This window comes from Trichoderma citrinoviride (genome assembly GCF_003025115.1).
Source record: "Trichoderma citrinoviride strain TUCIM 6016 unplaced genomic scaffold BBK36scaffold_6, whole genome shotgun sequence".
Taxonomy (NCBI): Eukaryota; Fungi; Ascomycota; class Sordariomycetes; order Hypocreales; family Hypocreaceae; genus Trichoderma; species Trichoderma citrinoviride.
Genome location: NW_020194714.1, coordinates 20,254 through 41,537, shown reverse-complemented (window position 1 = coordinate 41,537; position 21,284 = coordinate 20,254). Strand labels below are relative to the sequence as shown.

General features: G+C 48.6%; 10 protein-coding genes across 10 annotated transcripts; 5 read left to right on the top strand and 5 right to left on the bottom strand.

Annotated features, from left to right (window-relative positions):
- Positions 1–112: 112 nt before the first annotated feature.
- On the bottom strand, positions 113–1,249 carry BBK36DRAFT_1117930 (hypothetical protein; the record flags this gene model as incomplete). Its single annotated transcript, XM_024890416.1, has 3 exons — positions 113–703; positions 772–1,023; positions 1,085–1,249. The coding sequence occupies 3 exons, from the start codon at positions 1,247–1,249 to the stop codon at positions 113–115; spliced, it is 1,008 nt and encodes a 335-aa protein (XP_024749956.1).
- A 1,404-nt stretch (positions 1,250–2,653) lies between these two features.
- BBK36DRAFT_1117079 (NAD(P)-binding protein) lies at positions 2,654–3,619 on the bottom strand (the record flags this gene model as incomplete). Its single annotated transcript, XM_024890312.1, has 1 exon — positions 2,654–3,619. The coding sequence occupies one exon, from the start codon at positions 3,617–3,619 to the stop codon at positions 2,654–2,656; it is 966 nt and encodes a 321-aa protein (XP_024749955.1).
- Positions 3,620–4,346: 727 nt separating this feature from the next.
- Positions 4,347–5,192, top strand: BBK36DRAFT_1118084 (NAD(P)-binding protein; the record flags this gene model as incomplete). The annotated part of the gene is made up of 3 exons (XM_024890429.1): positions 4,347–4,584; positions 4,659–4,938; positions 4,994–5,192. 3 exons carry the CDS (start codon positions 4,347–4,349, stop codon positions 5,190–5,192), a joined length of 717 nt encoding a protein of 238 aa, XP_024749954.1.
- Positions 5,193–5,496: 304 nt separating this feature from the next.
- Positions 5,497–6,694, bottom strand: BBK36DRAFT_1158606 (NAD(P)-binding protein; the record flags this gene model as incomplete). The annotated part of the gene is made up of 5 exons (XM_024894123.1): positions 5,497–5,991; positions 6,053–6,143; positions 6,203–6,275; positions 6,337–6,569; positions 6,633–6,694. The coding sequence occupies 5 exons, from the start codon at positions 6,692–6,694 to the stop codon at positions 5,497–5,499; spliced, it is 954 nt and encodes a 317-aa protein (XP_024749953.1).
- A 773-nt stretch (positions 6,695–7,467) lies between these two features.
- BBK36DRAFT_1197951 (glycoside hydrolase family 5 protein) lies at positions 7,468–8,907 on the bottom strand (the record flags this gene model as incomplete). Its single annotated transcript, XM_024897015.1, has 2 exons — positions 7,468–8,395; positions 8,579–8,907. The coding sequence occupies 2 exons, from the start codon at positions 8,905–8,907 to the stop codon at positions 7,468–7,470; spliced, it is 1,257 nt and encodes a 418-aa protein (XP_024749952.1).
- A 1,824-nt stretch (positions 8,908–10,731) lies between these two features.
- On the bottom strand, positions 10,732–11,099 carry BBK36DRAFT_1158604 (hypothetical protein; the record flags this gene model as incomplete). Its single annotated transcript, XM_024894122.1, has 4 exons — positions 10,732–10,804; positions 10,859–10,927; positions 10,980–11,032; positions 11,091–11,099. 4 exons carry the CDS (start codon positions 11,097–11,099, stop codon positions 10,732–10,734), a joined length of 204 nt encoding a protein of 67 aa, XP_024749951.1.
- Positions 11,100–12,998: 1,899 nt separating this feature from the next.
- BBK36DRAFT_1197949 (xylose isomerase-like protein) lies at positions 12,999–14,064 on the top strand (the record flags this gene model as incomplete). The annotated part of the gene is made up of 2 exons (XM_024897014.1): positions 12,999–13,391; positions 13,444–14,064. 2 exons carry the CDS (start codon positions 12,999–13,001, stop codon positions 14,062–14,064), a joined length of 1,014 nt encoding a protein of 337 aa, XP_024749950.1.
- A 903-nt stretch (positions 14,065–14,967) lies between these two features.
- BBK36DRAFT_1117454 (SAICAR synthase-like protein) lies at positions 14,968–16,011 on the top strand (the record flags this gene model as incomplete). The annotated part of the gene is made up of 1 exon (XM_024890355.1): positions 14,968–16,011. The coding sequence occupies one exon, from the start codon at positions 14,968–14,970 to the stop codon at positions 16,009–16,011; it is 1,044 nt and encodes a 347-aa protein (XP_024749949.1).
- A 1,075-nt stretch (positions 16,012–17,086) lies between these two features.
- BBK36DRAFT_1197945 (hypothetical protein) lies at positions 17,087–17,671 on the top strand (the record flags this gene model as incomplete). Its single annotated transcript, XM_024897013.1, has 1 exon — positions 17,087–17,671. One exon carries the CDS (start codon positions 17,087–17,089, stop codon positions 17,669–17,671), a length of 585 nt encoding a protein of 194 aa, XP_024749948.1.
- A 1,336-nt stretch (positions 17,672–19,007) lies between these two features.
- On the top strand, positions 19,008–20,880 carry BBK36DRAFT_1168165 (glycoside hydrolase family 79 protein; the record flags this gene model as incomplete). The annotated part of the gene is made up of 7 exons (XM_024895143.1): positions 19,008–19,185; positions 19,236–19,284; positions 19,400–19,837; positions 19,894–19,956; positions 20,007–20,044; positions 20,095–20,300; positions 20,359–20,880. The coding sequence occupies 7 exons, from the start codon at positions 19,008–19,010 to the stop codon at positions 20,878–20,880; spliced, it is 1,494 nt and encodes a 497-aa protein (XP_024749947.1).
- Between the last annotated feature and the right edge of the window lie 404 nt (positions 20,881–21,284).

Below are 21,284 nucleotides of genomic sequence, written 5' to 3'. Positions count from 1 at the left end.
CGTACTCGCGCGAAGGGGCAGATGATAAGTGACATTTCGGCATTCGGAACTGGACGAAAAGTGTGTTTGAGTCATGGTCTGAACGTTTGTATTAATTCCGAACTTATCGCTTTCAAGCCAAGAGCGGGAGGGTCGATGCCGTGGATATCACAGCGTTGATAATTCTACAATAGCTGACATCGCTCTCAATGTTCAGATCATTTTGATTCCACACAGCCTCAATCATGTGCTGAATGAGGGGGATATGGCTTGAGCGCTGGCCCAGTTCCCGTCTGGTCTCAGCCAAGGTGGCCAATATCTGGAGACGCTGCTCGTCTTCATTGGCCTCGCAAGCGATTATGAATAGCGGCCACGCACTTTCGCAGAACCCAAGAGTTTGCAGCAGCAGTATGCCCTCTCGCACCAGTCTTCTGTGGGGAAACGAGGACGTCGAGATATTCGCGACCGAGCGATTCAGATAGATCAACGCAGCATATCGATACAGAGAAGTCATCATGTCCTGTCTGTTTAACAACGATCCACAATTGTCATGGAAAGTGCCATATTCTCCAATGATTCCGTAAATGCTCTGTCGAAGTTGCTGAATTCGTTCCATGTCGGTGTTGTTGTAGGGCATGTCGTCATTCGGATCAGACGATGGCCGCTTACAAACGGTTCGGACGAGGTCCAGCGCATCCATAGGGCAGGTTATTCTGTTAGAAGCCTATCGTCGTCCCCTATGTTAGCATCGTTTTCAGCGTACAATAAAACCTTTAGAATAAGAACGCTTACTAGGAATCCATCGACTGTGGTATTGTTCGGCCGTATCGCTTGAGGACCTCTGCAGAACGAATCGATGGTGCTTCGTTCCGCCCAATGCCGCAAGGTGAATTCTGAAATGACTTCGTGGTAATAGATCCAATCCATCAGTATCGCGCAGTCGTGCTGATAAAGGCTGCGTGATTGTGAAGCCGCGAAGATGATCTTCTTCGCACCGCAGAGATACAAACGCCACAACACTCCGGGGCTGGCAGTGTCGCAAACCTAGCTCGATCAATACCTGGGACTAAAGTACTACTAGGATACTGGAGAGAGGTGTATATACTTCACACTGATACAGGAGCATAGTCGCAATGAGATTTTGCAAGACGTTGTCTCTGTCGGATTTAGTCAAGTTGACCTGTAGCATCGAGATGAGGCGCGACTTGTGCCCTTGGCTCTTGGAAGGTCCCAAGAGCAGTAGAGAGGACAGCGCGAATATTCCCTGCATAACTAGATTGACGGATGACCCAGAATTGGCCATTGCCGCTCTCATGATATAGTGAGCCAATGATTCATCAATTATTGGTGACAATATCCGCGTCTTTGTCGCGTTAACTAGGTATGCCACTGCCATTAGACGGAGAGACACGTCACCGGGCGTCTTGTTTACTGACAATAATCGAGGAGGATTCTGTTGTCTTCCGATACCAGAGATGGTGAAAGGCATGATAAATGATATACTTGGAAAGGGCGTGGATGATGTCCTATGCCTTGTCGTATCAGAAAAATAGCTGATGTGCGGGAGAGGTTGAAAACGCGTGTTGCTTACCAAGGTTGCGCTTCTCCTGTAGTGCGTCCGACAGTGCAACATCCCAGGACGAGGTATTCAGAAACATCGTCCCTCGTTCGCGGTATCGCCTAGGCATTTTAGCCGTAGTCGTTACGAAATGGTTGACTAGAGCACGCCGCTTGTCTCCCTCTCGTGGCCACGACAGCTGCATGCCATAGCCTTTACATCGCTGCAACGCCTTTGAACAATTACCACACGTAGGTCTGTGAAGATCACAGCGAATCTTGCGTTCTGGTGCGGATATTCCCGGTTAGCCAGTAGACTGCGGAGTGTAGGTTAGATGGATGAACATACCTCGACATGTCCAGCAGCCTTTGATGCCCATCTCGTGTGATTAATTCAGGCGATGTGTCTTGACGGGGATCCAAGGTGCCAGCCGAACCCACTCCATTATGTAGCAGTACAGAAGGTAATTGCGACAGGTGAGCTTATGGCAGTGATCCAGTTTAAAGCTCGTTGCAGCTCGTTCGGAGTTAGAGCGCTTACTAATGGCTAAGCACTTGGAGTAAATTCTGAGAAAGCAAGTGGCAAGGCAGTTTTCACGCTCTAGAGGTATCTACACACAACCCAGGCAGAAGCAGTACCTACATTTGGTAGAGAACGGCCGCGCAACCTTTGAGCCTTCCATTTGATGCTGGTGTCCTGGGATACTCAACAGGTACTCCTCAAATATATCTTGTGCATTCAGGGAGTTTACGTGAAACGTTAACTTGGAAGCCATCTACAACGGAGCAATGAGACCCTGCTAATAATGCGATTCAGACCTTCGCTGCTTATTTAGAGGAATGTACAACCCCTATATCTCACTGAGTGCTTCCCAGTCACGTATTAAGGCAAGTATAAGGGTAGCAACAGTCGTTTAGGGCTTGTAAAGCTAACCAGTACAAGTACTGTCGTGGACGCCGTTGTATTACCCGGCACCGTAATGGTCAAGCATGAATGAACCTGTCTGTTTTCCGATTGACCAGTCACTAAGCAATCCGCGCGACTATCGACAACGTGCCCTTCACATATGAAACCTTGTTCTCTCCTCCGGCCATCTAAGCCTTGATAATTCGCTGACTACGAATCCTTTGAGGTCATTCCGATTATTCGTAAAGCTTCAATGGTGAGCTGTCTCAGAGTCTTCCTCTGCGTACGCAAAAGACCGTCGCCGTCGAAATTCAACCCGTCAACGAGATCGGCTGCCCCACTCCCGTTGAGAGCGGCCAGGTGAATCATCAGTGCGAGTGCTTCGGCAGGCTTGCCAGCTTGCAGATTGGCATTGCGCTGGTCAATCAGATCTCGTGACGCGACCTGGATTCTCTCAAACTTCTCACCCAAGATCTCCTCATACATGTCCGCAATATCGTTCACGGTGGCCCGAACTTCCGCAGTGGGAATTCGCTTGTTTTCCGTCTTGCTCTCGTCCATTTGAAGCACCGCAACGATGGCATCTGCCAGAAATGGAAGAGAACATCCCGAAAAGTAGTTTTCTCCGCCCTCCACGAATGTCACTTTTCGATGTCGTGGGTCAAAGATGCCGAAAGCGCCTTCCAACCATGGATCCATAAATGCACCAGGTACGAGTGTCGTGAAGCTTGTAGGTCCGCCATCTTCAGCCAGAGATAGGAATTTTCGGGCCGTCAGCACAGGCGAGCTGTCTTCAGGCCAGTTGCCACCTTCCGTCAACAGCTTAACAGCTTCCGGGTGTAAAATGTCTCCAGAATACTCGGATGGGAATATGCGACGCACGCCAGCCTGCTGCGCGGCTTTGAGGAGCAGTTTGTCGATTATTTTCGACGCAAAGCCGGAGAGGAAGGACAGAATCGCGTCGGCCCCGTTCACAGCTTTTACAAGCTCATTATGATCGAAATAGTCCACGGGGATGATCTTTGCTCCCGGAATGGAGACAGATTCACCGCCGACCTTGATTCGGGTCAAGATGGTAACATCAAAAACTGGCTCTGTACAAGCCACGATGGCGCGGATGGCATGGTCAGCGACGTAGCCACGGCTTCCGGCGATGACAAGTTTGGTGAAAACCATGTTGAATAAGAACAAGCCAAATACCCCTTTTAAGAAGATGAGAAACGAATGGCGTCTAAGAATAAGAGGTTACAGCTGTAAATAGAAATGTCGAGCCTCCAGTTCACCTGCGTCTTTTATACCTTTGTATTATACAATATTGCGTCAATATCATTTCCTCTTGCTCGCAGTGGCATGGTGTTGGCAGTAGCCATTGTTACCTGAATTTGAGAAACTTTGACCGAGCATCTCAATTACTGTGTGATCGGACAGCTATGACATACAGGAAATATAAACAGAATGGCTGAATATCACCACCAAATTGTAACGAACTGGAAATGAGGCGTTTGGGGTAGGCATGAAGTGAGCACCTGGTAACTATACGGAATGGGCGGGGCAATTACTACCTATCACCTAGACTACCTAGGTACCCAGGTTCTGTGAGCTTATAAATGGAGTCTGACAAAGTATTGGCAATTATTCCCGAAGGATGCAAAGGATGCAAAGGACGCTCGAATGACAACCGCCATCAAAAAATAATTGAGTTGATTGATCATCATCATTGTCCTGCGTGCGACAGACACATCAAGTTCAATGTACTGGATGAAGGAATAGTACATGTACCTATAAATAAGGAAGCATAAGGTAGTATCCAAGTGCAATACAGTGAAGGCAACACTGCAGAACAAGCCATTGCGAAACACCTACTCCGTACATCAACTAACAACATTCGAGATTAAACTATAAGATGGCTCACCGAGTGGCTCTGATTTTGGGTGCTGGACCAAACGTTGGGTTCAGCGTTGCCAAGGCATTCGCAGCGCAAGGCTACAAAGTGGCGATTGCTTCGCGGTCCAAAAGAGACGACGCGGACATTAAGCAATATCTCCATATCCAGGCGGACTTTTCTGAGCCGTCATCGATCGAGAACATATTTGCCACGGTGATCAGCGAACTCGGTCATCCGAGCGTTGTGATTTACAATGGTTTGTTCTTTTCCGCCTGCTCGACATTACAATGCATCAGAGCAGAAAATTGACATTGCTCGATAACTCAATAGCTGCTGCATACAGCCTGGACCCGGCAACTACTTTGCAGCAGCAAATCGCCGCCTTTCAGCGCGATAACAATATCAACATTGTGTCCACATATGCCGCGACCCAGTTAGCCATCAGGTCTTTCGCTGTTCTCCCCCCGGATTCATCCAAAACGTTCATTTATACCGGAAACATGCAACGCTTGATGGTCATACCACCTTTGCTGTCCCTGGGAGTTGGTAAATCTGGATCTGCACATTTGATACACTACCTATCAGAAGAGCACAAGAAGTCCGGCTACAAGTGAGTTGCACAGGGTAGTGAACTTGAGGTATTTCTGATAGCTGACATGATTTAGCTTTTACTTCGCGGACGAGCGCAAATTCGACGGAAACCCGGTATATGGCGCTATCAGTGGCCCGGCCCACGGCGCTTTCTACACGGAGCTTGCTGCTCAGAAGGCTCAAGGGCCATGGAACGCAACCTTTGTCAAGGATAAAGGCTATGTTGCTTTTCCGGAAGCTGTGGTATCCGGGTTTCCGGCCAATAAAACTTGAGTATGCCAGACGTCGAACTGAAGCTGCGGATTCAAGGATCACGCAAGCGAATGGGTACGAGTTGACGAAACAATGCTGGGACTGTCATTACCGATCTGTATGGCTGCCTATTTCACCTCATACTGAGTTCACTCATTCTACTTGGAGAAAGCTTAAGAATTCTATTTGCAAGCTTGAAAGATCACAACCCATTATGTAGTAACCTCTCCAACATATCTGTTCCCAAAGCTATACCATCTTGTGCCTCTCAAGTCCCCACCACAGTATGCCCTGGCAAACACCCCCTGTCACCGTCTATCAGCCGTCAGGCTCCGACGGTCTTCAAAGCTTCCTCTGTGATCCGCCACAATGATCGAGCCAACTCACTGTTGCGCGACTTGTCGGATCCCGGGTTGGTCTTTCCAGGTGCGGTCAATAGTTTACCTTTGTATTTCTCGGGCTCATTCACAATTTCTTTTGCAGTAGCGCAGAAAAGCTGAGTCAGAGCACCTTTTTCAGGGCTCTTCATCACCATCTTCAGCACAGGCTTCAAGAAGCCGGGAAATACGCTCATGCCACCATCGGTAGCGACGGGGCCGGGATCCACTGCCAAAGCTGTGATCTTGACATCTTCTTCATCTAACCGCCGCTGTAGTTCCCTCGTGAAGAGGAGGTTTGCTAGCTTACTAGCGCCGTATCGACTGAAGACAGTCTTACGCGAAGTGTAATCATTTGAATCAGTTGTGCCAGGATCGCTGAGATCTTCCGTGGTTGTGAAGTTGTTGTGCTTGGGTGCAAACTTCTCGGCAACTGAGCTTGACTGTGAATTACATGTTTTAGATCAATGATGTCAAATGGTGGGTGTGCGCAAGTCAACTTACGGTCACGATACGGACGTCAGAGCCAATTGCCGATGCAGTAGCTTTCAAAAGTGGCAAAAGCTTTGTGGTTAAGATGAAGTGGCCGATATGACTAGAGTTTCGCCCATTAAGACAATGAGCGTGGTTCTCGAGGGAGAAATGGTTACTTACTTCACAGCTATGGTAGACTCAAATCCTTCCGCAGTCGTTGTGAAGTCGTCCGTTGCAATGCCGGCATTGTTGACTGGAAGGAAAGAATGTTCAACATAAAATAACGCACAAACGTGGAAAGCGGAACAGCTCACTCAGGATATCCAATCTCTTTTCCCAAGATGACATCAATTGCGCTGCCTCCATAATGTTGGCTGGCCTCGACAAGTCCAAAGGTAGCCATATAACACGGTCCTTGGTGATGGACTGGTACTCGGAAAGGATGCTGTCAATCGCTTGTTTTGCTCTGGGTTCAGATCGGGCTCCCAGATACACTTTTGCACCATGCAATGCCAGTTGCTTAACGATCTGAAACCCGATTCCTACGCTATAATATGCCACAGCTGTTAGTTTCGCACCGAATCAGAGGCAAAACGTGCTGGCGACGCACTTTCCTCCCGTCACCAGCGCAACTTTGCCAGTAAGGTCGGGAATTGAAGTATTATTCCACATGGTCGCCTGATGATACTGTTCTTGGAGTTGCTTTGCTTTGAGCAAAATAATAATAATAATAATAATGATAATAATAAAATGAACTGATTTGCGTAAGACGGTTCATTTGAATGCAATAAGTCTATTTAAATACAATACTAGCACGACTTTCTGCAACTGTAGCGCATTACAAACGTTGCGGCATGTATTTTTCTACCTCGGGGAAAGTTGCCATCCTTTTGTCAGATGTGATCGATTTCCAATAGTTGGTAATAAGAGGAAAAGGAAATACTGGTTTTCGGCGCCTGAGATTGTAAGTACTAGTCATACCACGCCCATCGTGACCATTTCAGCAGGTGCCCTCTTTCGGAAGCGAGCGACGATCTTATTGGACGTCTGGGCTGGAAGGTTTCGTTCGACCTTCCAAGTGCATGTGTGCTCTACCCGAGGGCTACGAGAGCTACGTGTGTCGCCGAAATGTGCGGATGCCCAACAATCAAATCAAGTCACATATCATCTCAGCGGAAGCGAATTTATTGACTCTTATTAAGAAGAGTCGTTATCATACTCTACAGGGTGCTTTTCAGCGTGTCATGGAGTACCTACTAGAAGGCGAGTTCGGAATGTGGGGCGAAGAGCAGCTGCAGGGACACTGGGTGGTCAACGTGAAAGTATGTGCTGTGTTCTAGAAACCTGTCAAGACACATACCCAGAACAAGCGGCTTCAGAGAGTAAGAATTATGTACAGCAAGATGAAATCGCTATTGACAAGGCTCCTGCAATCGACCTCGGTGTTACTTCCTGGCGAGACACGAGCTAACTAGGGATGTGTCCGTCCACGAGTTACCGCTTCCAGTAGGCGTTTCCGTCAGAATATAAGTGCTATCAAATGAACCGGCACCCCAGCCAGCATAGCCAAGATAGACATCTGAGTTCTGGTTGAGGTACTGGATCTGTTGGCACAAATCTTGGATGCAGGACTGAACATTGCCACCGCCGGTTTCCGTCAGAATAGCCTGGCGGTTGTTCTGTCGAAGCCAAGTGGCGAGAGGACCAAAGGCGCCGTCGATGTTGTTTGTAGTGCATTCGGCGTGAGTACCGGAGTTGTCCGAGTCTAAGTACTTGTGGACATCGAAGATTAGATTCGTTGTTGATCCATCAGGGTTCGTTACCTGAGACAGGGCGGCTGCACTGCCATCGGAAATAAAAGCTGCCGCAGATTGATAATCATTTCCAGGCAGAGAAATGTATTGCGACGTAGCACCGGCGTTGCGGATTGCAGTGACGACCTCTTGAACCGTGGCAGCCCAAGTGTTGATGTTCACGTCGTGGGGCTCATTCATTATTCCGAACCACACCCTCGACTGAGACGCGTACTTCGATGCCAACTGCGACCAAAGACTGGTAAACTGGGCATTTGTAGGGCCTCCCTGGCCAATGATTCCACCGTTCCATCGAGCATAATTGTGGATGTCGATGATGCAGTATACACCGAGAGACAGGCACCCCTGAACGAGCTGATCATACTTCGAGATACTGGTGGAATCGAGAGTTCCACCCAGATTGTTGTTTACGAGGTACTGCCATCCGACGGGTAGGCGGAAAATAGTCATCCCATCATCGTTGACGAAGTGCTGCATCTGGCCGATACCGTCCGGGTAGTTGTTTGCCCCAGTGAAGTTCTTCAACGGAGGATAAACCTTCGATGTAACGCAAGTGCCACTGTAATCATACATTCATCAGCCACTAGATTCTTGAGAGTGTAATCAGGGGATTGAAGAAAACACCGCCGCCTATCAACTATGCCTTGATAGTGGCAGACCGGCGGTGTTTTGCAGCCCGCACAGCTATAAATCATCCGCCCAGAATACTCAGCCCGCAACACTATGCAACATGAAGACATACTCTGTGGTACATCCGAAGTCAAAGCCCGCGATGTTAACGCCAGCAAATCGAACTCCAGAGCTGGTCGGTGGAGGAGATGAGGTCGTTGAGGTGGCTCTGGTGGTGGTGGTTGGACCGGAGGGGGGTCGGGTCGAGGTGGTGATACTAGTGGCCCCCGGAATGCATTGCGCATAATAAGGATTGAGAGTAGAACAAGCTGATCCAGGAGCACAACTCGTAGGTCCGCTCCAACCAATACCTCCACACTGTCCCCAGACAGTCTGTTGTGCAGCAGCGCCCCCGAAGAGTATCGACGCTGCAAGCAGCAATGGAGCCATGGTCCTGTTCATCGTGTATGGCGGGAGGCAATCAACAGACAGACACTATGGGCACTGATTAATGATAGATGAGCAAATTTACTGATGACTTGTGTCTTTGGGAAAAACTGATATTGGGATATCAGGCCAGGGAGGAGGCGAAAGTTGTTGAAAGGCAGTATGTTGAGGAGAAATGACACACCTTCTTGTTGTCCGATTGTAAAGCGGCCTGGTGTCCTTGGATTGGTGCAACAGATTGCGTTCTAACAAGAAGAATTTCAGAAAGTTCTTGCTGGTTTGATGACCAAGCACCTCTACCGGTCAACGACAAACCTAGTTTTGGGCAATGTATTTATATCTGCGCAGATGAACCACCCCCAGACATGAAACATTTTCCCGCATGCCTTGTAAATTGGCTTGACATTGTCCCTTGCAGTGTAACCTCTAGGAGCCTCGTTGGAATACCTCCATAACGGCGTAGGTGACGAGACCAAGTGATGGTTGGCCCGAGAACTCTATTAGCTGTTCGTAATTTGCTGTTAAACAATGGTATTGAGCCTGAATAACTTGTATTCGGCTCTTTCGCCTGCTTGATAGCCACCGGGTTGCTCCATCAGGATTTCATCCAGGGGCACTAGGTTGCTTATCCGATCTATATTCTGAGGCAAAGATTTGACCCAATTCCCTGCAGGGTTACATACCACAAAGGTATCAAATTTGAGCTGAGTCTTCGCTCCAATCCATGCGGTATAACCGGTCGGCAAAACTCCTGATGCGACTCACCCCACCGTACTAGAAATCCAAATCATACCTGCTTAATGAAGACCATACCATTCAGCCAAATAAGGTTCATGCGTCGCTGACAAGACAGTAAACAGTCATGCCTGCTGCTGGATTTATAGCCTAACGGATGGTGAGTGTCTCCTACAGGCTTAATACATCTGGCAAAGGTCCGTAGGTTGGCGAATAGAGATCCTATGCTTCATAAACTGATGGCACTCGGGATCCCAGACTTGTGGGTGTATAACAGCGGTTTCACGGTTGCAGATTGAATTCGTCAAATGGGCGCCTGTTAATGGATGGCATGTGTCCCTTCTAAAATGCCGAGCACCTGTGATTCAATTCTCGGAGTGAAGGTTCTCCACACTTTGCATACCTTACAACGGACAATCCCAAAGCATCCAATCTTCCTCTATCTGGCATCGGTTGGCTTTTCATAGATCTAGTGATTTGTAGAAGACAATCGTTCAGCTGGCGGCAGTTGTCTGCGTACCAAGCCGTATAAGTAACTTACGAAGCGAGTAGTGGCAAGATTCTGTAGAGACCACGATAGAATTACTCGATCCTTCGGTGGTGTCGATACATGTCACTGACTGGAGGTCTATATTAGCTCGGAATTACACAGGTCGAATAGGTCCCCGGCGTACTTATCTTCAAGCGCAGGTGGTCTTCTCAAAATGGCCGTCCGCAGATGCTCATTTGCTCAGCAACACCAGCATTACCTAAACATCCAATTCTTAATCACTTTGGCTGCACATCTTCACTTACTGAATGTCATCTGACCAATCGTCAACGCCTTTTGTACTTCCCTCCTATTTAATAGGAAAGAGTCTCAAGAACACTTAACAGTGACAGAGGGATAGTATGAGCCATGCTAAAGACGACCCAAGGCTCGGTTCAATGTCATGCATGTTGGAATATATTCATCTATGATAATTCTTTTTTATATATCATTTCTAGAGTCCCTGTTTCACTCTGTGGATTTCCGCTGATCCCTATAACGCTGGTTTGCGGCCATTATATATCCCAAGCCCGTGAATGGCATTTCTGGTTTTCTCATGAATATCGACTCTTCGCTTATTTGGTGATGTCAATAATAACATTGTCGCCATATTTGGCCTTGATTTTGTTGATGTTCTCCTCCGTCGTCCTATTTGAATGTTAGACATATGGCACTAGTACTGGAGCGAGATATCTTGCTTACGTGAAGGAGAAGACAGGACGACTGGAGGGAGTACAAGGGACAGTCTGGTTGATGAGGGACTCGATGAATCTAGGACTGGATTAGTCTTCACATAAGCCACTGGGGAAGCGGAGTGCCATACGTTTCGAGCTCGTTGACAACATCCTCCTTCTGGGGACGGACCGAAACGGATTGCTGCGGAAGTTGTTAAAACGCGCGTGAAGACTGTTGGGTGAAGTGGATGACGACTTACCAAAGCCATTGTGAATGTTGAGTTAGAAGAAAGGGGATCTTCAAGAAATTTGTAAAGTTTGAATCGTTGATGTGTTGTGATATGGAGCAAAACTTCTCCAGAGACTGTTCACCGTGGGCTCTTTTATAATTATCTGCCCGTACTCCTGAGGCACGCTATCCGCAAACTGGGATCATACAACATTGACGTGGTAACCCTTGAACCACGTATCCATTTCAATAAGCCACATTGGGCAGCAGTATCTACGTGGCAGCATGCAGCGCCAATAAGACATGTAGCGCGCAGCAATAGGTGCATTTGCCAGCAATCATGCGGCTGTTGTTCATACATGCAGAATCCTGCAGCAACTAGCATCCAATAGGTTTCGTTGATATGACTCGCCTGCGACTCGCTTGCCAGTTCCGTGGCCCGCAAGGCCTCTTCCCCCTCTCTGCTTTGGCTATTGGGCGTTAAGTCGCCACTTCGTCCAGGCCTGTCAGTTTTACGAGCAGCAGCATCCCGCATTCGGGGAACATATCACATTATGTGAAAAGGGTTCATTCGTCGCCACAGAGGGGCCTGTAGACGCCCGCCTGCGTTCCTCTTGTGCGTCGAAGTCCACCGGTGCCTGCACACAAGTCCTGCAGCTAACGCGTCTCCTGAATTCTTCACGCCTCAGGTGGAGATGATGGCGATGCAGGGATAATGCCCAGATGCGGTACTTTTCATCACGACTCCAACAGGAGTGATAGACCTACGAGGGGCTCATGGATGGCATCCCGAAGAGGTAGCCACTTGAATCTGCCCTTTCTACGGAGTAGAGTTCACAAGTCCTGCGGGAATGCATGATTTGGGAGAACTGGATTTATAGGACATGGGTCCATGTCAAGTCGATTGCAAGTACTTCGTGGCGGTATATGAAACGAATTCGTTGCTGGTTGGGCTGTGAAGTGGCCCTACGTACCTAGTGTGATGTGACGGGCTGGGATGTAACCACGCGCCAGTTCGAGTATAACCGCCACAAAGAATAAAACCTGCGCGCGGTTGATACGAAGTAAGCAGCTGAATGAATGATGTGGGCTATCTGTCCCTCTCTGTGATTGAATGGCTCTGAAGCAAAAGAGAGTCCTGCGTCCGCTCACTGAGACAGCTGAGCACAAGATCGCGACAAGCTGGATTCAATTACCCCACTGCGTGCAATGTTGTATGCTCATCACCGGCACCGCCCCGACGTGGTTTTCACAGATCCGTACACATCGATGTGAGACATCAACTGCTTGACTCGACGCAGATAGCCAGCCGTTATCATACAACTACAACTATGCACTGCAACCACCCTAATAGCGGCATGGCCCGGTAGAATTGTTTTAGATAAAACAGGCGTTTCATTCCCTATAACTCGAGCTGTTCCGCGTCTTCATAACACTTGCAGCTCTTGGAGCAGCGACCGATCATGGGTTGCTTGCTTCGGCATGAAGTCAGCGACGCCAAATTCGGCGAGAGCGGACACTGTCATTCGGAGCGGAGTATTGTCGCATCTCTGGAAAGCAACCCCTTTTCCTCGCGCCTAGACTTGGAATGAACTCAGCATGCTTTGACATTTGGTCCTGTAGTTGAGACGGCGTACCGGAGTCGCTGAGATTGCAGACCGGAGCCGTGTGGTTTGAGGGCGGGCGGTGTTCCAAGTGCCTCCTGCATCTCATGATATAACCTCTGCGTCACGAGTGGAAACAATCTACAGAAATGATGCTATGATATGATGACTCAATTGCTCTTGGAGACGTACAGCCTCTCGAAGCATATAAATTCACAGGAGCCAAACCAAATCTTTCAGCTCAATCTTGTAACGCTGTTTCACACGAATTTTTATATATACTATTCTTTAAAAGAACGTTACCCTTGTACTCTTTGTAGCACATTCATCTCGCCATGGGCATCCGGCATAATGGTCGATATTTCCCCACTTGTTTCGCATCTTGTAGCATCCCTAGCTACTTCAATGCGTCTCTACCGGATAAGCTAAATGCCATTCGCAAGGCGGGATTCGACGGAATTGAGATGTCTATGCCGGATATCCTGACATATGGCCAGCATCTCAATGGAGAAACTCTCAACGATGATGATTTTGATGGCATTGTCTCTATATCCGCGAAGATACGAGACTTAGTGGACGATTTGGGCCTTCGCATTCTTATGTTACAGCCATTTTCGAGATTCGAAGGGTGGTCAAAACTACAACAATCCGATGAGAGAGAGGCAGCCTTTCGTCGGGCTCGCGGATGGATAAGGGTTATGGAGGCTCTGGGTACAGACATGTTGCAGGTAAGGAGAATGGCAGAATTCGGGTGTGCTACAGCTCACATGTCGGCATTAGGTGGGATCATCAGATGCTGACGGAATCTCCTCCTCGTTGGATGACCTCGCCGCGGACCTGAGAGAGTTGGCCGACCTGTTAGCAGAAAAGGGATTTCGCCTCGCATATGAGAACTGGTGTTGGGCAACACGTGCTCCGACGTGGGAGGATGTGTGGCAAATAGTTCGGAAGGCGAATCGCTCTAACTTGGGCCTTTGCTTGGATACCTTCCAGACTGCGGGAGGTGAATATGGTGACCCAAGCACAGCGTCAGGAGTCATCGAAGAAATCGGGAGAGAAGAGTTGGATGCGCGGTGGAAGCACAGCATGGCGGAGATGGCGGATACCATTCGCGGCGATGAGATCTTCCTGCTTCAGATCTCGGATGCATACAAAGTGACTCCGCCTCTATGCAGCAATGGGGATAGGCCAAGGTGTGCCTGGAGCCATGACTATCGTCCGCTCCCTTTCGATGGAGGCTACTTGCCGATCCAGGACGTGTTGGGTGCTGTACTTCGCACAGGATTCTCGGGCTGGTTATCGATCGAGGTATTTGACTCCAAGCCGAAAGAAGGGATGTCGCTGCAAGATTTTACCAAAGCTGCCATGGAATCCCTACATCGCCTTCTGGCTGAAGTGTAAGCAGCTTCGGCCCAGAATTGCCAGTTCAATAGGCAGCATTGGACAAGCAATCTTGGTCCAACTTGAAGCACTTGAAGGCCGAGAGATTACTGTGCGTTGGACGAGTAGGGCCTTAAGCATCCAAGGCGAGGCGCCGGCATGGAACAATAGCTTACGACGTAGAGATGAGCTTATTATGCAATATGCGCCGTTCCAACAAAGACCTCTCGGTGCCAGATGGCCGACCAACCATGAAGGTCATACTCGTATCCATGAATGCTTAGGTTTGTGTTCGTTAACAGTGAGGGGAGCAAGGCCACATGGAGTGTTCCACTCTGCGATCCATTGCAGTAAGCCAAGCAGCTGGCTCAGCGCTGCTTTACCGTGCAGCTCTGCTCAGGTGCGGCTCGCATTGCTCTCTACGCACTGTAGCTCAAAGCCTACCGTGGTTCACTTGCATACCTACGGCAAACTTCTTCTTGGAGAATCGCCTTCATTGCACGATTTGCGCCGATAAGTGAGAGTATATCTGGAGGGGTTTCTGGCATTGGCAAACAAGTGCTACGTGTCACGGAAAGCTGCAAACACTGATGCTGGCGTACTGGTGACGTCAGCCCTTACTCGCAAGTGAAGTCCTCGTTAATCGTACCAGTTGCCAGTTCTCACATTGAATGTAGAGTAATACTGGAGTAAGGGCTTTAATCTACCAGATACCCTGATAAATCAAAGAGGTTTCCCTCGCGCAACTGAGCTATGAGATTTCTCTCACGCATGCATCTCCGCAAAACGACCAGGTCCTGACCGCAGAAGATGCGTAGCCGTACGCGCCGCATCTCGACGACAATCACCCACGCCATCCTGGATGGTAAGGATGCCGAAGCGAGCCAACAGAAGCAATCAGCTTGTGTGCAGTTCCCACGCTCTATGCTCAATTTTTTCTCCTTGTGGCATTTAGAGCTGATGCTGTTCCGACCCAACGATTTCCTCGCCCTAAGACGAGACGTGTGGTATCTGGACGACGAAGCCTATGCACAGTCCTTCCAGACACAGCACAATGTCCCGCCTCCGAGGCCTGAAGAAGACCAACGCGCCTCAAGCCTTGTCCCAATGGGAACCCTCGGATACAGTGGTTCAACGTTCTTCAAGACTTCGGATGGCAAATTCCTCATCAAGTCATTGGATCGACATTTTGAACACCAGTTTTTCATGCATGAACTACTTACACCGTACATAATCCATATGTGGGAAAATCCTGGCAGTCTTCTTGTGCGAATCACCGACCTCCTCTATGTTCCATATCCTACCTTGGGCGGGTTGCTGGGCATAGAACCGACGCACCACGTCGTAATGGAACATCTCCTCTATGGCATCGAGACGGACGGTGATGCTGCTCGCTATGAGACCTATGATCTGAAACCGGACGATTATTTTTTTCCCGAACGTGACATTGCGAATGGAAAGCTCGCACCGCAAAGCATCAAGAACAGGCTGGTGGACCAGTTTCCAGACCGAATTCACGTGTCGCAACAGGCGACGGAGGAACTGTTGGCTTTATTGAACACGGACACGGAATTCCTCGCCGACTCAAATGTCGTGGATTATTCGTTATTCCTTGTGCGTTACGCGAGAAGCGGAGAATCGCGCTTTGACGCTTCCGATCCCTTTTCTCCCGAAACTTCAACGGCGGACAGACGAGCAAATTCTTGGAGAATGGGTGTTGTCTCTGCTGATGGGCAATGGGTTTATCGCGCTGTTTTGCTGGACTTCTTCTGGGCTCGACACAAACTCCGTGCTAAAGCCATGGCTGGTCTTGTTGCAACTTTCAATACATGGGCTGGACATGGCCCCATGACAATTACTACAGAACCTTTCGAGTATCGGAGGCGATTCATGAGGATGGTCCAGAAGCTGGTTGGCGAGAATGGAGTCGAAGAGGAACACGATGCTGAAAGGAGCGCGGATTGCTGAGTCTGATACCCTAAAGTAAATTGCGGCCTACCAGATATCGCACAGTAGACGAAAAGAAGCAGGGTTTATATTTCTTACAAAGTCAGTCATCAGAACGGCGACTCATGTTGGGCAGTAACGCTAGTAGCGTAGTGATGTCGCAACGGACAGTCAATCGAAAAGCACGAAGCCGAACTCTGCTGGAGCACAAGGCTTTCGTACGCTGAAGCGGTTATCCATCAAACTTGCCGTCTCGCAAGGCCCTGTGAGAGATTATGGACTGATGCAGCAAACGCTTTTTCAGGCGTCGCTCCTCAGGCTCCATACCGCCAGATTGTAGGCTACGAACGGCAGCAAGGATATTGGTAATAGTTCTGTAGTACATTTCTCGTATACCTAGTAACACGTATAGGAAACTTGGTAGTTGTTGATGAGCAATGATATGTACCTACGATTATGTGATATGTACACTTTAGTAAATTAAGGTACGACACCCACGATCGTTAGTACCAAATGTATTCAATAAGTGCTAGAGCTATGTACAGGCATGATGGACCAGGCTCATGGCCAGGTAGAAATCAATGTGCTATTAAAGGAAGCGTAGGGGGAGGTACAGCTTAATCAAGATTGAAAGCAACAGTTAGAGTTTCTCAACGGATAGAACGAGAGGTAGGCATCAGCATTAACGATCGCAGGCCAAGCATGTGTTCTTGCGATTTGATGAAAATATGAGCATAAAAAAGGGAACAAAGGATTGCTTCAATTAGATGAAGATGACGATGAGATGATTACAAGCTGAGTAAAACATATGTCATTAGCAACTCGGATTTTCGCTGCTACACGTTGCAATGTAACTCCAGGCAGTCAGTGATCGACAGGCCTTCACGTTCATCAGCTGCTGAATTAGTACGAATGACTTCATTCATTCTATGACGGCTAAGCAAGTGCTCAGCTTTGTGATTGACACTATTCTGCAAATGAATTTCGGAAACTGATATAAAGGTCACCAAGACCGCGCTACTTTATCATAGTTCTCGTTCTACGATATCTCTAACTTCACAGTCGGCGTGTAAGGCTCCAGTTAACAATTTACGATATGGGAGGACACCGCAACTCTTATGGCTATGGTGATGACGAGTATCACTACAGCTATTCCTCTACACCTCCCCGGAGTCGGTATCCCGAGTTTTCTCGCAACCTAGACAAAGACCATGTTAGGACAGCTGCACGACCAGACAGGGGACGTGAGATTGGATATAATGACAGGCCAGCTCGACGGCATTATGACGACTACGGCGACAGGAAACAGCACGATGAAGCAATGTATCGCCGTGAGGATCGACCATCTCGACATCGTGGCCGGTCATTGCATAACGAAGAGGATGCGGAATACCGATGGCGAGGCGGCCGTCATCGCTCTAGACCCAGCGTGCGTGCTCACAGCGAGCACCGCCTCGTAGAGGCAGCAACAGCAGGTCTAGCCGCTGGTGTTACAGAGGTTGTGCGTGCACGACATGATTCGGATAGGGGTCGGCGAGCAGTTACGGCAGCTATCAGTGCTGCAGCCGTCGATGCACTTGTCAGTAAGGGGGACGAGAGGAACAGGGGGCGACATCTTGTGGAAAGTGCTGTTGGCGGGCTATTGATCGATCGGCTGGCCAACGGTCGTTCAGCAAAGTAGATATGCTAACGACCAAGTGCCTACATTCTGATGAATATATGTTCGCGTAAGAATCCCAATCCACGTTATTATACATGAAAAGTTACGACTATGCTTGGAGAGAAAAGACGCTTCTTACTGGTACACTTTACCTTCTCAAATCCTATGATTCTCAAGACTTATGTACTCTGTATTGCAAATTTACGGTAGATACAGCTTCCCATATAAAGTGAAATTTGTTTGCTACAGTCGGTAAATTTCTCTACCTCAGCATGGTCTCTCTATCGGCACCTTACAGCAGTTGACTTGGGAGGCCTGAATAGTCTTCACAACTCTCGCTCAGGTACCTTAGGCATAGATTAAGTCGAAAAACCTATCAGGAACCGTATTGCCATGCTCCCACCACAGCGGCAGCTGTTGTCACTGCTGCTGCAACCCTACGTTAGCCATTTTTCTTTTATCTAATCGGGGCCCTGCGTATATATCCTTTAGAAGATAGAGAATGCTCAAGTGTCTGGTAAGGCTTTTCAAGATGCAGCGGTTGCCAGATAGTTTTCGCTTCGCGTTGTCACCGCGAGCTCGTGTACCGTCGGTATCACTCGCTGTGTGATAATAACCTACCGGTACTGTAGAAGGATAAAAAGGTACTGAGCGACTACTGCCAACGAGGGAAGTAACTGCATTGCACGCACTGTAGAGGTTCGGCGCATCGATCAGGACGTGATCTTACGAGTTACCCGTGTGATAGCTGATATTAGAGAAAGTCTTGGTATCTGAGATTAATACCTGATGCTGAAGGTCGAGATCAGCCTACAAGTCTTCATATAATGTCTAAGACTTCGTAGAGTAGCCTTGGTAGGCACCTTCGTAGCAGCTAGAACAACTCACGGCTTTAGTAGACTTTGGCCATGCTGTAATTATTGCGAAACTAAGTAGAAGGCGAGATGATGATGGATTCAAGAGTTGCTACGACGCCGAAAGCCGCTGTCAAACTCAGGAACCTCATCAGCGATTGTGCCGAACTCCGATCAAATGCTACCGGGAGCCGCCACCATGCCTTCTGCGGCGAGCCAGTCTATGGGGCTCCCCCCCCGACTGCTGCTCCCGAGAAGCAAGTTTGTGGGGTAAACTGCCTTCTTCAAGCTAGCTGGAATGACGACCTCTCTGGGTATAATGTCTCCATTGCCATAGCAGCTACAGGATTTTGTACGGAACAGTAGTAGCCGGGTAACTGGTTGTAAGTCTCGAGTACCTGGTAAAATATGTATAAATATAAGCTGTCGAACATTGAAGCCGACAATCCGGTCCGCGGACTGCTCGGCACTTCCTCTATCTCTTCAAATTCATCTTCTTCAAGATGCTGCGGGAAGCCTCCTCATTAGTTGGCCTCTGTCTCGCCCTGCAGGTAGCAGCCTTTTCCGAACCCTTGATCAAATTTGCCGCGCCCGATCTTGTCCCTCATGGGGCTTCTCAAATCGTGGACCATGCTTTCGCCTCCTTCTCGTTCCCTGCCCATTGGCTTCCGGATTTCGCAGGTAGGGCTGCCTTGCCAGTTGACGATGTGTTGTGAAGCTAAGCCCCGTAGGAAATAACAGCCATCCCAACCTCTTCTCCCGTGATATCTTGGACCTGTTGTACAGAAAGACCGGGAAGCACCCTTACATCCGTGTAGGAGGCACATCTGCGTGAGCTCGAGCTTTCTGAATGAAGATGATTTGAAGATGATACATTGCTGATGCTCACTTCAAGGGATCGCACATACTACAACAGCTCACAGAAGGAGTCGATTTTTGTGGAAACTGGGGCGAATGGCATTCCATCCGCAGTGTATGTTGGTCCAGTCTACTTCGAGGCCTTCCACAATTTCCCAGGTTCATTATGGAGCTTCCAGGCCAATCTGGCCAACAATGCTACTTGGGGCCTCAACAACACCCTGGAGGTATGCGAACAGGTGATGAATACACTCAAAAGCAGCCTCATAACTTTTGAGATTGGGAATGAGGTTGATCTCTACCCATGCGCAGTTCGGCCATGCGACTATGACATCCACGATTATCTCCAGGAGTGGACCACGTATGCGGATGCAATCTCAGAAAGTGTTCTCAGAGGAAACCGATACGGCTTGGACGAGCAAAAGTTCTTCCAAGCCCTTGTCTTCGCAAACGCGGAGCTGAAAAGTTTTACCACGTCGGTTGTACTGCTTATGATATTGTCGGACGATCTGGAAGCTAATTCGAGCAAAGACCCAACGCGTTCAACGGAGGAATTGATTTGACCAACCATGTTAAATCTGTTTCCCTCCACCAGTAAGTCAGAACAATGTCACGCCGCGCGATTCTTACTGAAGAGAGAACAGCTATGCAGCAGGTAACCAGGCCTGGGTTAGACTTCAGGGTCAGTTCTCGACTTTCATCACCTTTTGTTCTTGCTCTAACATGTCGCAGAGACTTTCATGAACCACACTGCTGTTGTAGCCAACCTCAGCATTTACTCTCCTGCAAATAACTACTTGAAGTCAAACTACCCTGACATCACCTTCTTGCTCGGAGAGACAAATAGTGATTACACTAATATACTGATGAATCAAGTTGAGGGAGTCTTTGGTAGTTCTTTATGGCTTATTGACTACTTATTGTATGGAATGTCTCTAGTAAGTCTTCCCAAGGCTCTGCTTCGTACGAAAAGGTACCAGCTAACAGGAAGGGCAGAATATCACTCGCTTCAATCTCATTCAGGGAACAACCTTCGGATACACAGGTTGGGTTCCTGTGCCCACTGGCAGCATGCAACCATATGTCCGGCCACCACTCTACGGTCAAATCGTCGTGGCAGATATTATTGGCCAAAACCCTCATGTTCAGATTTTCCCCATAGATCTCGGGGCAGAGCACTGGAAATTTTCTGCATATGGCGTCTACGAGTCAACTAAGCTGAGTAAATACGTACTCGTTAATCTTGACGAGTGGAATTCTACAACTAGATACCCTCGACCAACCCAGAAGGTGACACTCAATTTCCCCTCTGGTGTCAGTTCTGCCACAGTCCAGAGGCTTCTCGGCGCAGGAGCGAGTGCAGACTCCGATATTTCGTGGGGCGGCCTCAGCTGGAATTATACCCATGGGCGGCTCACGCAGTCGGGTCAACCGCATCACGAGATTTTGCGCATCACGAGAGGCATGGCCAAGCTCACAATTCCATCTACGGAGGCCGTGGTTGTTACTCTAGGTTGATCAAAGTGGTAGCACTTGCATGCCATTTTCTTCCGCGTGAAATGGCCTCAGGTCTTATCTCTTACATATTAATTAGGCATCTTCGCATGAGATATCTTCTTTTCCTCTGTTATAAACCTTCGTGAGTGGCAAGCAGGCAAAATGTGCTTTCAGAACGGATATAACCCGTCTCGGTTGACGCTTCTGCCCCGAGTCCTTTGTTCTACAGTAGTGGTTTACAAGGGTACATGTACACTACCAACTATCGTCCGGCCATTAATCTCTGTACTCCGCCACGTGCTGATGGTTATTCTTTCTTCCCCGGAGGCTCATTTTGCCTTAATTTTTGACAAGCACTGGGCAATCTGGAGTTCAAGGCGTTTGTAAAGGCACAGCAGCAGACAGCAGAGAGCCTTTGTCACAAT